Here is a 16,035-nt window from a genome sequence, read left to right on the forward strand (position 1 = left end):
ATAGATGCTTATACCTGTAGTACCTTCAACAAGTGTTGCTTTCGTAAAACTGTAGTTCATCGCTATTTTTAAAAGAGACAGTCAAAACAAATCTAAAGCTCTGATACACTTTGAAACGCCAGAATTCTAGCAGTATAGATGAGGTTAACTTCAGGTGTTCACTCTTTGTCAACTTCCAAAGAGCCTTAAGACTTTTAACTGTGTGCAGCTACAGCCAAAGTCCAGTAAGTTATGCACCTAGCACTTTAACTGTAATAATCTCATGTTCTAGCTCTAGGCAGAGAAAGGAAGAAAATGCTGCTGTTCATTCTGAGGCAAGTTTAACCTGAAAAAGGTTAAGGAGCCATTTATTCAAACAATGATTTCCAACATTCCGCTCCAAATCAAACTGGGTGTCTCCTCTGTGCCCAGTGACACATGCTTAAGTCAGCAGTATCAGAGAAAAATCACTATCCAGAAAGAGAAGTTATTTTCAGCTAGGTTAGTTCTTTGCTCCATAATCTAACAGGCAAGACACCATTCTTGCTCTGAGCTGTGCTGGCATAGCCGTTGCATAGTCGGCTTAAAGACATGTCAAAACTCACTCCAAAGTCCACAGCATTAAACCTTACCTGAATGTTTTTATGCTCCTCTCCCCTTCCCTCAAAGCTTCAAATGTACATAGGCAAGATTTCAACAGATGAGTATTTAAAAAGCAGAAACTACCTTGGATGTAATCTTTCAACACCAGAAAGCTTCAGAAATTTCTAAAGCAGAAGTCCCGAAGTACAGCTACTTAAGCTGAAATCCACTAACTCCATTCTGCAAGTCTGTGCAGGAACGCATGCTCTAGAGGCGCAGCCTCTCTGCTTGAGAACACAGTCATCTTCAGCTGATGGCAACCTCTGAGATAGACTGTAAAAATTGTAATTTAATAATGCAGTTATTACTAAATAACTGTACTTTGCTGCTTCATTTGAAGGAGGAGTCTTATCTAGTTCCTGCTCCCTGTAACTCTTCTCCTTAGCTGTAGGCAGCCTCTGGATGCAGGTGTTTTAACAGATATATAAGATACATCAAATCAGCTTTGGATTATTGTAACTCAAGACTTTAACGGCTGACACTACCACAAAACCCCTTCCCTTCTATTTTTTTTTAAAAGTGGCATAAGAGGACCTGGTTGGACTGGAAAGAAAAGCATGAAAGGGTACACAAGTTGTGATACCATGACACAGAGGAAAGAGAGAAAGCACTGTGATACCTACACTTAAGCTCCCTTCCCCGTTTATATCTGTAAATGTCAAAGATCTCTTTGAACAAAGTAAAAACAACTTAAAAATAGAAAAATAAAAGCAGCAAACTCAAACGAGTTCATCTATAGTTTACAACCTGAGTGGAAATAAGAGAACTTTGAATAATCTAATCAGAGACTTCAACTATTAAGTAGAATAAAAATGTCCACTCATTTGATGAAACACCTGTTGAAGCCCTGCAAATAGCCTACTAATTCTTTGCCAAGAATCATGTGGTATTTTAGGATGTTCTTATGATTACATATCAAAATTACACATGAAAATATAAGCAAGTATCCAGCTTCTCATCCAGTCAAAAAGAGAGCTTTTAATACACAAGTTTCAAACTTACAACTCCTGTGTAGCTACAGAGTAACCGTGCTCCTTCTGTAGAAAACAACTTTTCACATCCCCAATATGGAGTGCTAAAACATCCTCATCATAAAAGGAATCAATAAAAAATAAATTTGTTAATAATTCATTTCAAATTCAAATAAGTTCCAGCACTTCAATAGAATATGTCTGTGAGTCTTTCTGGTGGTTAAGTCTTTGTAATTCTCGCAAACTTCCTTCAATCTTGTTGAGTTCAGAATAGAACCGTACCTAAAAAGAAAACACAGATACTTACATAAGTATGAAAAGAATTAAAATTTATTTTACATCACTATACTGTGGCTCTGCACAGTTTCTGATACTTAAACCAAACAAACATAACAGCTTTTGAAATCAAAATGGGAAAAGAGAGGCAACTGCCATTTCATGTTCAGGAAGGAGCATGCGGAGAACAGACATTATTTGATTCACCATATAATTTGCTGTTGCCTGCCCCTGCCCCCACTTCTTAACACCCATATTCTAAATCCATACTAAATGAAATAATTATTTCAGAAGACGCAACTTACTTGGGCTCTTACAAACTTATGCAGGTTTGAAAGCAATTCTTTTGCTTCTGGTAGCATCACCATAACTGTGAAGTGAGCATCGAGTAATAGGCACATCCAATCCATGATCTGAGGACAAACAAGAAAAATACACTTACACTTCATGACATACAAACGATGCAGATTTTGCTTTAAAAGCTGAACTCTGAAACATGAACTTCTAATGCAAAATGCATGGTTTCATATTTTAAGGCAACATATTTATTTTCTGATGGTAAAAAGCACTATGTTACACCTGACCATACAGGTTATATTAATAAGACAATACTCTGTAGAATGAATGTAGATCTCATTTCATTTTAGATATTCACAACTACTCACTCAATTACACACCACAGGAACCAAAGGAAGTACAACTCTTAAACTCTTACAACTAGTTTCTCACCTGATTTATATTTGGAGAGCGTACTCCGGGAAGAGTGGTATTAATTTTTTCACTACATTTCACATACAGGTAGTATAAATACCTGAGAAAGAGCTAAAAGTAGAAGAGTCAGAACATTTTTAAAGCACAAGCATTTAACAGACTGAGGAGTTTTATCCTGCACACAGTAATAATACTCATACTATTTTATTTATTTGTTTTTTAAAGCAACATAGATGATGGTATACTATGCATTAAAAATAGGTTTTATGGTTCTCTCTCTCTCTACCATCCACAGCTAGACATTTGAAAATTCTCAGCAATATTCAATGTAAAGTTACATTCAGGGTAATCTTTGTTCCAGTCACCGTGTCAGTGAAATTTAATTCAGACACAGACTTTTCTAGGAACTTTGCTAAAAAGTGTACTAGCATTAACGATTTTAGTCCCAGTTTCACTTTCATCAGCCAACAATAGATTGCTAACTGTTGGAATCAGGTCAACATCGTTTTGTGCCAAACACAAATCAAAGATTTCTTCCTCCAAAAAAAGAATGCAAGGAGATGGGTGCTAAAATGAGCTTTGTTCTCATGTGTGGGCTTTCTGATTAACTGGAAAACCACATATGTTCTCAGGTACTGTGGTACATGCAGTTCTTGAAGTTATGTTTCAGGTTCTGAGGGTCAGGGGAGGGTTTGTTTTTGTTTTTTAAACTAAGAGGATCTGAGATTGAATACTTGAGTTTGCTTTGCATTGCATCTGGCATTTTACATAGTGTACAATTTGTTTCTCATACTTTCTAAACTTCTATTTCTGATGGAACTGACTACATTAGCATGTCTTGTTCCTTTCTCAAAAAGCATCCAAACCAACAAGGTAACAAACCTTAACTTGCTAACAAAATACAAACATTTCCAAGCAGACTGGGCCATAAAGAGCATTTCTTTTTTACATTTTCTAAAATAACAAAGGACTACAAAAATTAGTAAAATATTAGTGTAGAAAAATAGTCACTAGCATTACATCTTACTAGGCATCTTAATTTCATTGTCATCCATTAGTTTGTGATTCAGACTGCCGTATGAATGACAAGTTTCTGATATACAATTGAAACACTCTTCCCCTCTCCCTCCTCTCAAAGTAATAGGGGTTTTAGAGCTTTTTGATTTTAACCTACTTACAACAGCTTGCTGAGCTGGAAGGTTTTTCAGATGAGGCAAAAGAAATGTTTCACTGTAAGCTGAAAGGAGAACAGCATTTCTGTGCAGTACTATTAAGGAAATAAAATTACAGGAAAAAATACCATATTCTACAAACCAAAGTGAATTCTAATTAAAATATTTCTCTAAGTTCTTTGAGAGAGGCCTATTTCAGCTTTTGAATCTCCTTATTTCTGTTGTGAAATACATACAGCAACTGAAACATCACAATACAGTTAGCTTGAACAGTTCTGTTTACTGCAAGTATGTAACAGGTTAATTTGTTTCAATAGGCAAACATCAAGATAATTGATGCTATTTTCTATTGATTAAAGGTTTTTTACACTTTTGCAAAAAATAATAACAATAAAATATTTTAAAAATACATAAATGTTTAAATTTGTGTAGATGCTTTCTAAAAGTTGATTGTTTCTATTCTGTTAGAATAGAATTCTATTAGAATATTCTAAACAATTTTTCTACTGAATAGGAACTTCTTTTACCAGAACTTCTCAGAAATTTCCACAATAACAGAAAATATGTCTTTTAGTAATATTAAATACAAACATTCATGTCACATATAACGCACAGACTTCCTTCATTAAAACATACAGAGGATACAATAATGCTGCCTTCTGTGGTCCAACTGGGCAGAGTTCACCATCAGTTGTCAGATGCCTCTTCTTTGTGATTTTAGTATCCCAGATATCTTGTTCCAGTTCTGCATTGAAACCATTTTCTACAATTTCAGTCTTAACATCTTTACTGTTGAATTCAGTATCAATGTAACAGATTACAGATTCTAGATTCACATCTATTCTTTGAAGATAGGCTTCACTAAGGCTGTAGGAGAAAACGTCACATTTAATACTTTCAATTATTAGCTTCAACATCAACAGTAGTACATACTACGAACTCTTTGAAGCTTACTATAGAAGGAAAAATATGTACTAAAATACAGTCTTGCAGAATGAATAAAGGTGATGAAAGAACCGTTAATATTTTGTAATTATTAACCTTGAACACTACATGTACTCCTTTTTTATTCCAACAATGTTAGTTAACTGTCATGGGCTGACTAACAGGTTATGCCCCCTTCAAAACTGTTATTTTATTCTACCTGTAGTGGGACTGCTTCAACCCCTAAGACAGTTATGATTTTCCTAATACTTATTAATAAAGTATTTGACAGTTTTAAGGTTTGAAATTACAAGATCTGATGTTTTCTTAAAAAAAAAATAATCCTTTTTGCTCTGGAAGCCTAGAGGAACAGTTACAACAGTCTTTTCTTTTCGTTACAGTGCCTACCTAAAACTTCATTCTTTTGGGGATATGGAAGCCATTTTTGTCATGAACTTAAAAAGAATCAATCTTTTTTTGTGGGCTTCTTAACCCAGGTAAGTTCCAAATTAAGTCTGTTACTCAGTAAATAGACAGGTTAACACCATATGGATGCGAATGCCACTCAAGCCAGCAGTGCTACTAAAGGCATGTTCATTTAATTACCATTTATATAGTTCTTAGAATTAACATATGCAACAGACATCTCGTAAACACTTTGTCAGTTTGCAAGACTGCAACATACACTGTACTCAGAATTAACAATTCAATGCACAGTATTAATTGCTCATCTACATAAATAAAGCCATTCTTTGCAAAACAGCTTTTTATTAAGGGGCTTGGTTTAGTGAAGAAAAAAAAAAAAAAAGAGAGAAGTAATGCCAGTTTACCTTAAAAATACTTTCAAGCAAGCATAAGTAATTTCTTCAGGAATATCTGGAAATCGTTGTAAGCAGTTTTGTAAGAGATAAACATCTTTTTTCTCCAAAGCAACAGCCATTAAATCTGGACACAAACTGTAAGAATATGGAAAGAATAAGCTGCATAGATCACACCCACTGCAAACAACATGGACAACTAATGCATCAGTACTGATCTTGTTTACACAAAAATCCATCTGGGAAGTGTCACCTTCCTCAGAAAATAAGCATAAGCACCTTTGATAGTAAATTCTGATAATTCAAGACTGCCTTATATAAAGAACTAATTTTCTACTTTCTATTTTTAAAGACTATTCCCTACAATTAAAAAAAAATGCAGAATTATCACCTGTAAGACAAGTCTCGGGTTTGGACTATCTGTAGCAGGAAATTTTGAGGGTAGTACTTTGGATCTGTTTTACATCTGTTTATAAGGGCAGTTATTACACATCCGATGGCGGCTTGGAAATCTGGCATCTGTGCTTTTGACATCAACTGTCTCAATTCATCTTCCAATACGGTCGTAGAAGCATCCTGAAAATGACAAATACTGTGCAACTCAGAAGTACAAAGCATAAATCTGATTCTTACTAAGAATTCTTACTAATTGGACCAGGGAGAAAAACAGACTGATTTTTTTAATTTCAGCTAAAAAAATTTACAAAAATACCCTCACCCCTCTGTGCTTTGGTAATCTCTCTGAAGGATGAGAGCGCCAAATGAGGGTAATTACTCACTCAGAACTCACGTAAACAGTATCTTTCAATAACGGCTCATAGATTATCCGCCTGTTACTGCAGTAACATTACCAAGGTGTCTAGCCACAGTAAAGCTATAGGAATGTTCACACAGGAAGGGATGCTACTTAAAGTACCACAACACTGGCAGCAAGTTTTAGAAAGGAACTAAAGAGCTTATTGCTATATTTGCAGTGGAATTCCTAGCATTCTGACTTTTCTAGATCCAAAAATGTCTTCAACAAAATTAAAGCCATACCTAAGAATCTAAAAAAAGCTTAAAAAAGCAGAGTTCAGTGAAATATCCTCCAACTTTACTTATTGTAAGAAAAGACTGTCATTAAAAATGACCAAATTTGTGCAAGTTTTCAGAACTCAGCTGTTATTAGCCCTGTATTGTACCATTCTCGAACCCATTCCTATGGAAAAACTTTGATTTCGTCATGCCCAAACACTATTCTTGCATAGTAACAATAGTAGTAATAATACCCTCCAACTCACCTGTTCAAGGCAGCTTTGTCAACCTGATATGTGCAAGAGGACATGGAAAAAGATAATAGCTTAAGAGACAACTAAAATATTCTGAGAGCATCTAAAACACTACTTAAGGATATTTGGTTTACTTACTTTTAGATTTAGTAAGAGCTGCCCAACTGATAAGGTATCTGGCTGTACTTTAGCAACAGTATTCCTTTTTGATCTTAACTATTACAAAGAAAAACAAAAAGTTATTATTCGGCTCCAAAAAGATGGTACATATTTAAGGATGTTAATCAAGATAACTAGGAACTTCATGTGTCAACTTGCTGCACAAATTACAATTAGTAACTGGGTAGTCCAACTCCAGAAACAGTGTTAGAAACAATGAGTAACAAACACAAAGTGAAATTTCCTTCTGCTGCAATACCTAAGAAAGTAGAAGTAGCAGCATGGGAAAGAGACAAAACAAAACCCTCATGCTCCTAAGGCTAACTTACAGTCATTCTGGACTCTGATTTTAGGGCTACAGACTGCTGTGAGTGAACAGAAACCGCCAGCTCTTCATCTCCAAGGGTATTCCAGTTTACAAACGAAGAGACATCTGTGGACACAAGAAAGAAACTATATGAAGGTCACACTTAAAGCTCATTTACTAAAGTATGACTATTACACCAACTTCTTAGCAGAAGAATCATAAGAATAGGTATTTACTGAAGTATAATCTGATTCATTTTATACAAAGACAGTTTCCAGTTCTACCTCAGCAGCAGGTAATTTTATCACCCTTTTTGCATACTTTTTTTCCATTTAGCCTCTGGGAGGAAGAGAAGTTATTACACAATTTATTGTGAACATTACTTGCAACAACATTTTCCTAGTGCAATGCTAGATTAAAGACACTGGGCCAGTACAATTTTAAACTAACTAAGGCTTGACATTGCCCTATCTAATCACAAACTCTTTGAAAATAAAATAATTTATAGGAGACAGCACTTCATTATGTTTTCAGTACTCATAGCTGGCATTGTAATATTTTCAGTAATACTGGTATTTGAATGACAACCCAGACTGAGTGAAGCCACAACAAATTCAGACATCTATGCGCTTCGGTGTTCTCTGAGCAACAGTACCTTTAACAGCTAGGAACAGAGTATGTGTTAGGTTACTTCAAGCTGTTCAGATTAAATTGATTTTATAGGACTGTATAAAAATAATTTTCGTACAATTTCAGAAGTTTTCCCTTTACGAGATCTTTTCACTGTAATTATAAAAATTCTTACCAGGGGTTTGACTGTCCTTGAGCTTTCCCACAGCAGCTGCCAAGGATGACGTTTCACACTTGTACATAATTACTGTTAGTACTTTCCCATGAGTAAAAAAAAATTTTTCCTCATAACACCACAACTACAAAATATTAAAACATATTGTTAATAAGGAGATGAGCAGAGAAGCGTGTTCTTGCACAAGCTGATGTTTAACTCCTTAACTAAAAAATTCAAATAAAAGTCAGTGATCAGATTATTTTAAATTATTTTTGGTAGGTTTACCACTTATTAGCAGACCTTCATTAACTGTTGATTTTAAATACAGAAATAAGAAGCATTCTGTTGAGAATTTTCCAGGAATGTCTTAAAGTACAGTGGCTGCTCCAAAACATTAAGCTCACCTGATAATTTTAAATTCCCTCTTGTACAATTTTAAGACAAAACCAGTCACCTGTTCTATTTCACTAGTACATTTATTACTTCGGTGTCACTTTACTTATCATAATTGATACCTGAAAAACTTGAAATGCTATTTAGGGGCATGCAGGGATCATTTAGGCCATCAATTGCAAACTGTTTGAATAGAATAGATACTGAGTGGGTTTTCTGTTTAATTAGCTATCGCATTCTCCCCAAATAATCAATGCGATCAGAAATGAGAAGGTACTGAATTGTCAAAGAAACTGCCATAAGCCACCATTCTCCCACCAAATATTCTAACAAAAATAGCTTACAAACTAGCCAATATTGTTTCTGAAACTGACATTCACTGCTCTTCCAGACAGAAGCAGAACTCCGCAGCCCAGCAGCCTCTTCACTGCTATTGTGCCAAATGCACAAAACTTAAGGACCACAAATTAAAGATTGAGCTTACTTGTCCGCTGGTGCCCAGGGGCAGCTCCTTTGAAGTCTGCAATGTCTGAAATTTTGTATTCCATATTGTTAGGCACTCTAGGGAAGATAAGATACAAAAGTTACAACCCCAAAAAGCAATGTCAGTGCTACATTTGCCTTTGCTACTTTCAGTTACAAACACTTAAGGAAACAGAAATAACTGTTTCAAAATATCTCAGTCAGTAATGTACTCAACATTAGGAATGAAGTAATTCTGGTTAGATCTTAAGAAAAATATTTCCATGTGATTTAGTTTTCCAGTGAAGAGCTTTAAACAAGTACTCGTAGCAAAAGGGACAGCAGCCAGTGCAGCTTCCAGTTAGGAAGAACATTTTGTTATACAATGCTATGTTCAGTGGCTTAAATTTGAGTCATCCCACGTTTAAGAAGTTTAGGCTTGGGACTGAAGCGCTTGTTTCACTTTAGACACTGATTTCTTACAGGACATTAGGGCTGCTTCCCCACGTAGGTCCTTTTACAAGTTTCCAAGTCCTTTTAACTCCCCTCCATCCATAAGTTCTCTCACTGCATATACTCAACTCTTTCACAAACCGTACGGAGGCAAACACCGAAACACGACAGTGCATAGGGTCCTGCAACCCACTACACAATTTACTGGTGAAAGTTATCTTTCAGCTACTGCTCTGAACGGCACAGCTTAACTACGTACTAGTTTCAAGAGCCAACTAACATTTTATTTGCACTATTTCCTGCTTAGCACTTTGCCTAAGGAAATTTTAGACCTTAAGGCATCTTAATCTCATTTTTCAAGTTACCTTTGCATTCTTCACCAGATGCACCTAGACTTCCTAACACTGCAATGTGGTCTTTATCAAGAACAACGAAAGAAGTTCCTTTTAGAACACTTCCAGATACCGAAAGGTTCAGCAGTAGTGACTTGGACAAAATCTGTTCTTCCTCTTCAGAATTTTGCTGCAGAGGTATCAGAAACTTGTACACAGAGTAATTGGAATCTGCCAAAAAAAACAGGTGATTACTCTTTTATGATCTGTTGTTGTGGGAAAACTATCTGATATAATATGGCAAAAGGACATCCAAAGAGAACAAAGTCCAGTGAATGCTGAAAGAAGAAATAATGTAGGATATTTGAATAACACAGTATGATGCAAAGCAGCAAAACGATGCATAGCTAGCACGAGATCTGCAAGATACAATCATAATATGGAGGAACAGTGAGCCTTTGCAGCCATTTAAAAGTAGGAAGGTTTATTTACTACTTCTACCACTAGCTGTTGTAGAAAGATTAAAGAGCTCAAAACATTAAACAGTAATTCATAAATATCAACATTTTATCTCCTCCCATACAATTATTTGCTTTATTATTACAAGTCATTAGAAAATATAACTTACACAAACACAGAAGTGTGATGATTTTATTTTTTATATACGCTGTGAAACTCAGTGGCTTAGATAATTCCTGTTGTTCAAGCTTATATTTGCGTAGACTATTCATCTTAAGTTTCTTTACGTAGACAAAAAAATCCCCATCCTAAAACAAGAGAAAATAAATTTTTCCTTTAATTTACATGAAGAAGAGATAACAGAAATTCAGATATTAGTACTGCTTAACTTTGAATGTTATGCAAAATTAAGAATTTACATTTTCTATAGGACATACAATCCAATTCAGAAATGTTTGTGCACTCAAGCACGTAAAGAAAATTCTAATTTGATGCAACAAATGGATTAACACAAAGAAGCACAAGAATAAAGACATTTCTGTATAATTATTTTTTAATAAGCATAAATCTGAATTAATAAGTCACTGACAATAAGCAAGTATTCTACGACAACGAAGAGTCACACAATGTCTACTGTATTTAATCTTAATTGTTCTTTGAAGTTCCAAGAGCTAGACTACTCAGCCCTGAAATCAACACAACTTCAATATAACTCTTCTATCAGGATATTGATTAAATCAGGACAGTGATTTCACTAAAAGCTCTTAAAATCCAATGAAACAGGTTATGAATTTTAGAAAAAGCACTTAGATTTGCTGCTATGAAAGTTTAAAAAAAAGAGGTATTCAACTCACTTTCTCAGTAGCGAAAATTAAGATAGGTTGTTGACCTTCATTAAAAGCTTCACTCCACCTAAAACCAGAAAGCTGTATGAACATCTTCTAAATTCGAGGACTATACCTAAAATCATATCACTATGCCTTCAGCAGCCTCTTAATTTTAGAATACCTATATAACTAAGTTCTAAGACTTTAAAAACAATGTGTTGGAAAAAACCACCCAACCCCAAGACCTTGGTATTCAGATTTGTCCCCTATCCCCTCAAAAAAGGGAACAAATTTCACCATCATCAATTCCTCTGAGCAAGAAGCAAACTTGATAAAATTGTATCACTTACTTGATGACTTCATCTGAGATAACGTTTTCAATTTCTTGTTGTGGGGCTTCCAAAAGGACATCTAAAGTTCGAACACCACCTCCTTTGAATAGCACCACTGGTCCTCCATTGGGTAGCGAATGTATTCTGTATACATCAGCTGAAAGCTATATATATATATATAAAAAAAAATATTCTATGTTGTTCAGCACATAACCTTGAAAGCCAAGTTTTTACCCACGATTTTTTTTTTTAAGTTCTTTAAATAAATGACTAACAGAATGATGACCCTGTAAGATTCCTAATAACGCAGATCTAGGAGTTCCCGATTTGCTGAAATGCTATAAATAATGCAAATCACTACCCAACAAAAAAGTGTCCCAATGAACATCACATTTCTGAAACACATCAGAAAAAACAAGACTGAGGGCAAGGTGTTCAAACAACTGCTATACAGCAAAACACGAAGTGTTGTTTAACAGATCCACCAGCAGAACAGACAAAAATAATCTGTATTTTAACATCATTCACCAGCTTTAAAGAAAGTCCTCTGAAACTGGGCTTGCAATACCAATCATTTTAAGAGAAATACTCTGATGATCGAGTCTCTCAGTCCGAGTGGATTCCTTGCAATACTCCAGAACATCATGAAACACAAGTTAAGACAACAGTCAGCTAAACGTGATATTACCAGTACTATGAAAATCAGTATCTCTTCTCTCCACCAGGTTTCAAAATGTTAACATAAAAGCAAACACATTTAAGAGACTTACTGTTGCTTTAAATACTTTGTCCAAGTTAATATCTTTGTCCTTCCATATTCTTAAAACCTTTAAAGAGAAACATTTTTTAAGCACAGTAAAACAGTAATATACAGACTTCTCACCATGCAAAATACCAGCAATTGCATGTCACTGAAACACAGGAGGAAAATATACAGAAAGCATTTATTCACAGTAACCTGAGCGGAAACTGACCCAGGGGAAGTTTGCATGGGAAGAAGCTGAAGCAGAGACAACAGGAATACAAACCAAGCTCAGAAATCTTGAATTGGAAAGAAAGGATAGGAAAGAGTAAGGTTAAAGAAAATGATACAGCAGAATCCTAAATTAAAGTAGATCAAAGTGATGGAGACAGATTAAGATAAAGATGACCTGATCTGGAAAAGAATTATTTCAAGGAGAACAATGAAAGGTCAGGACAGATATTTCATCAACAACAATACTAAAAAGCCAAAGGTTCATCGTGTGCTGAGCAAACACTGCACGTGCACAGACAAGGGAATGTTTAACTGTAAAATACGAGCAGAAAAACAAGGATGGAAGTATGAACTGTTTTAACCATTTTGGTACAGTAATCACATAGTTGTAAATGTCAACCAGGCTACAACAAGAGAAATAACTTATTCTTAGAGAACGTCTGCGTGAAGCACTCTTCACTGGAATGCTTTAGTTTTTCAAAGGCCACTGCATAACTGAACAGACGATCTCCGTATCACTGACCAAAGAACACATGGTGCAGCTGCAGAATGGCTCATCCCTGTCCCCTTGAAGAACAGAGATGACCTGACCTGCAAGAGTGCTGGAGCTCCATGCATTTACATTTAACCAAAAATGCAGCACTGCTAATTTCTTCCCTATCTACACTCACTTAAAAGACTCGGTATATCCTTTTTTTCCTTTAAGAACAGATAAAAGGATCTCACCTTGTCATCATGAACAGCTATGTATTCATGAGTTTCAAAGCTGCACACAACTGGACACGTGATAATCTGCCCATGTTTAACGGACCAACAACCTAGTGGCTTCTGATCTGAAACCTAGAAAGAGTAAGAACAAAGTAAATATAATTAAAATCTAACATGGTACACTTTGGAGATTCTTCTCATGACAGAAAGGAATTGCAAAGTAGCCACATCTGATCTGAAAAACATTAAAATATGGAAACTTCTATACTCAGAACTTCCACTTGAGCATTCCTGTTTCTGACTTTAATACCCAAAGTTCCAGAGTAACATGAAAGAGCTCCACATCAACTTGAATTCTTTCTTTTCACATAAGAAGTAACTTTGACCTGTAACCGATGAGCTTATGCCATGAGGCACAGGTACAAGGCGTGGCTTATCCGAAGTGAAGATACTACTTTTAATGACTAGTGCAAGTTCTTTTACTCACTAATGCAACCAGGCACAGAACCACGCTTTTTCTCTTCCTATTTGAGTGTAACTATTGAAACCAAGAGCAATAAATTTTACTGTCTAAACTCACTTTACAGATGATTGTCTACCTGGACTTTAGTAAAGCCTTTGACACAGTCTCCCACAGCATTCTCCTGGAGAAACTGGCTGCTCGTGGCTTGGACAGGCATACTCTAAGCTGGGTTAAAAGCTGGCTGGATGGCTGAGCCCAAAGAGTGGTAGTAAATGGAGTGACATCCAGCTGGTGGCCGGTCACACGTGGTGTTCCCCGGGGCTCAGTGCTGGGGCCAGCTCTGTGCAATACCTTTATCAACGATCTGGAGGAGGGGATCGAGTGCACCCTCAGTCAGTTTGCAGATGACACCAAGTTGGGCAGGACTGTTGGTCTGCTGGAGGGCAGGAAGGCTCCGCAGGGGGGTCTGGGCAGGCTGGACTGATGGGCCGAGGCCAGTTGTATGAGGTTGAACAAGGAGAAGTGCTGGGTCCTGCCCATGGGTCACTGCAGCCCCACGCAGCGCTGCAGGCTGGGGCAGAGCGGCTGGGAAGTTGCCCAGTGGGAAAGGACCTGGGGTGCTGGTTGACAGTCCGCTGAACACGGGCCAGCAGTGTGCCCAGGTGGGCAAGAAGGCCAACAGCATCCTGGCTTGTAGCTGAAACAGTGTGGCCAGCAGGACAAGGGCAGTGACTGTCCCCCTGTACTTGGCCATGGTGAGGCTATACCTCGAATCCTGGGTTCAGTGTTGGGCCCCTCACTGCCAGAGGAACCCCGAGGGGCTGGAACGTGTCCAGAGACGGGCAGCGGGCTGGTGCTGGGGCACAAGGCTGATGGGGAGCAGCTGGGGGAACTGGCGGGGTTTAGCCTGGAGGAGACTCAGGGGGACATTGTTACTCCCCACAGCTGCCTGACAGGGGCCGTAGGCAGGGGAGTTGGTCTCTGCTCCCGGGGAACAAGCAACAGGACAAGAGGAAACGGCCCCGAGCTGTGCCAGGGAGGTTCAGGTTGGATGTTGGGCACATTCCTTCCCTGGAAGGGTGGCCAAGCAGTGGCGCAGGCTGCCCAGCGAGGCGGTGGGGTCATCACCCCTGGAGGTGTTTAAAAAGGGTGTAGATGTGGTGCTTAGGGACCGTGGTGGCCGTGGCAGTGCTGGGTTAATGGTTGGACTCGATGATTTTAAAGGTCCTTTCCAACCTCAATGATTCTATGAGTTACATCTGGCTGCTCTGAGGGTACTCAATCCCCTCTCCTCAGTCTAGAGCTACACTGGGCATATTTACCAACACATTTATGCCCTCGCTTATGGTCTTGTCAGGGAGGACTAAACAACCTAAAGGAAGCTGTATCATGAATCTGCTAAGCTACAGTCCCTAGCCCCATGAATGTGAACGCCATTTAAAGATATAAACCCAAATATTCCTACAGTTTCTTATTCCGGTCTACTGAAAGATACGCGTACGTTCAAAGACACCAGAGCATGCTTTCAGGTTCAAGTGCCGCTAACCGAACTGCTCCATCCCGCAGGCACCGGGCAGGCGGCCCACAGCGGCTGACAGCCGGGCTGAGCGCCGCCACCGCGGCTGGTCCCCCCGGCTGGGCCGCCACAGGCCCCGCAGCCTCCCGGGGAGCACTGCACGGGCGGGGGCTGGGGGGAGAGACCCGGCAGCGCGGGGCAGCGCAGCGGAGCGCGGCCAGGCCGGGCTTCCTCGCCGGAGCGGGGACCCCCGCCCGCCTCCCGCCGGGGCCGGCAGCCCGCGGGCGGGCCGAGCCGCTGACAGCGGGGCCCGCGGCCGCGCTCCAGCCAGGCCCGCCGGGGGCAGCGCGGCCCCGAGGCGCCGCCGCCGCCGAGGCGCTGCCCGGGGCCCCTCCCGCAGGCCGGAGCCGGGCCGTTACCTTGAAGAGCGTGGCCGTCCTGCCGCGGTCGGTGAGCAGGACGTGGTCGGGGTCGGGGCCCGGCTGCAGGGCCAGGAGGCCGCCGCCCAGCCCGACGCCGCCGCTGGGCCCCAAACCGCACAGCGTGAAGCTCTCGCACAGCGCCGCCATGCCGCCCGCCGCCACCTCTCGCGAGACCCGGCGCGGCGCTCCCGGCGGGGCACAGCGCGCATGCGCCGCCCCCCGGGGAGCGGCGGAAATGGCCGAGGCCGCTCGGCGGTTTCCGGGCTCCGCGGGCGGTGGGTGCGGGCGTGCCCACGGGAGGGGCGCTGTGTGTCGCGACTTGGTGCGCCGCTGTCGTACGGCACCGCCCTGCCGAATCGGGCCCCGTGGTCCCTCGGGGGGGGGAGGCTTCGCCAGCCGGCGTTTGCAAAGCGCACAAAACCGCGACGCGTCCTGAGTATTTTAACTACGGTGGAATAAAGAGGAGCCGCCCGTGTCGCCGAACGCCGCTGCGCGGCCGGACAACCAGCGGCATGTGGGATTCCCTTTATTCCGCTGTTTGCCGTGTGTTTCGCGCACGGTGTTAGTCGGGTCGTGCCCAGGGCCGCCAGGAGCCGCCGTTGGGGGCGGGGCAGCGGCGGGGCCTCGGAGCAGGGCTGCTGCGGTTCGGGCTCTGCACCGCCAAGCACCGTTGGTCTT

General features: G+C 40.0%; 1 protein-coding gene across 2 annotated transcripts; it reads right to left on the reverse strand.

Annotated features, from left to right (window-relative positions):
• Positions 1-1,579: 1,579 nt before the first annotated feature.
• On the reverse strand, positions 1,580-15,541 carry NOL11 (nucleolar protein 11). Of its 2 annotated transcripts, XM_080379544.1 has the most exons (18): positions 15,355-15,540; positions 12,975-13,088; positions 12,043-12,099; positions 11,291-11,436; positions 10,968-11,025; positions 10,283-10,421; positions 9,688-9,885; positions 8,892-8,968; positions 8,033-8,156; positions 7,250-7,353; positions 6,900-6,977; positions 5,885-6,069; positions 5,506-5,631; positions 4,397-4,618; positions 3,758-3,836; positions 2,598-2,690; positions 2,174-2,281; positions 1,580-1,874 (listed from the first exon to the last, which is right to left on the reverse strand). In XM_080379544.1, exons 1-18 carry the CDS (start codon positions 15,502-15,504, stop codon positions 1,761-1,763), a joined length of 2,172 nt encoding a protein of 723 aa, XP_080235670.1. In that variant the 5' UTR covers positions 15,505-15,540; the 3' UTR covers positions 1,580-1,760. The 2 variants fall into 2 exon arrangements, with proteins under 2 accessions (XP_080235670.1, XP_080235671.1); XM_080379545.1 differs by lacking the exon at positions 6,900-6,977 and having other exon boundaries at positions 15,355-15,541.
• Positions 15,542-16,035: the final 494 nt, after the last annotated feature.

Source organism: Falco punctatus (assembly GCF_963210335.1).
Source record: "Falco punctatus genome assembly, chromosome: 1".
Classification (NCBI taxonomy): Eukaryota; Metazoa; Chordata; class Aves; order Falconiformes; family Falconidae; genus Falco; species Falco punctatus.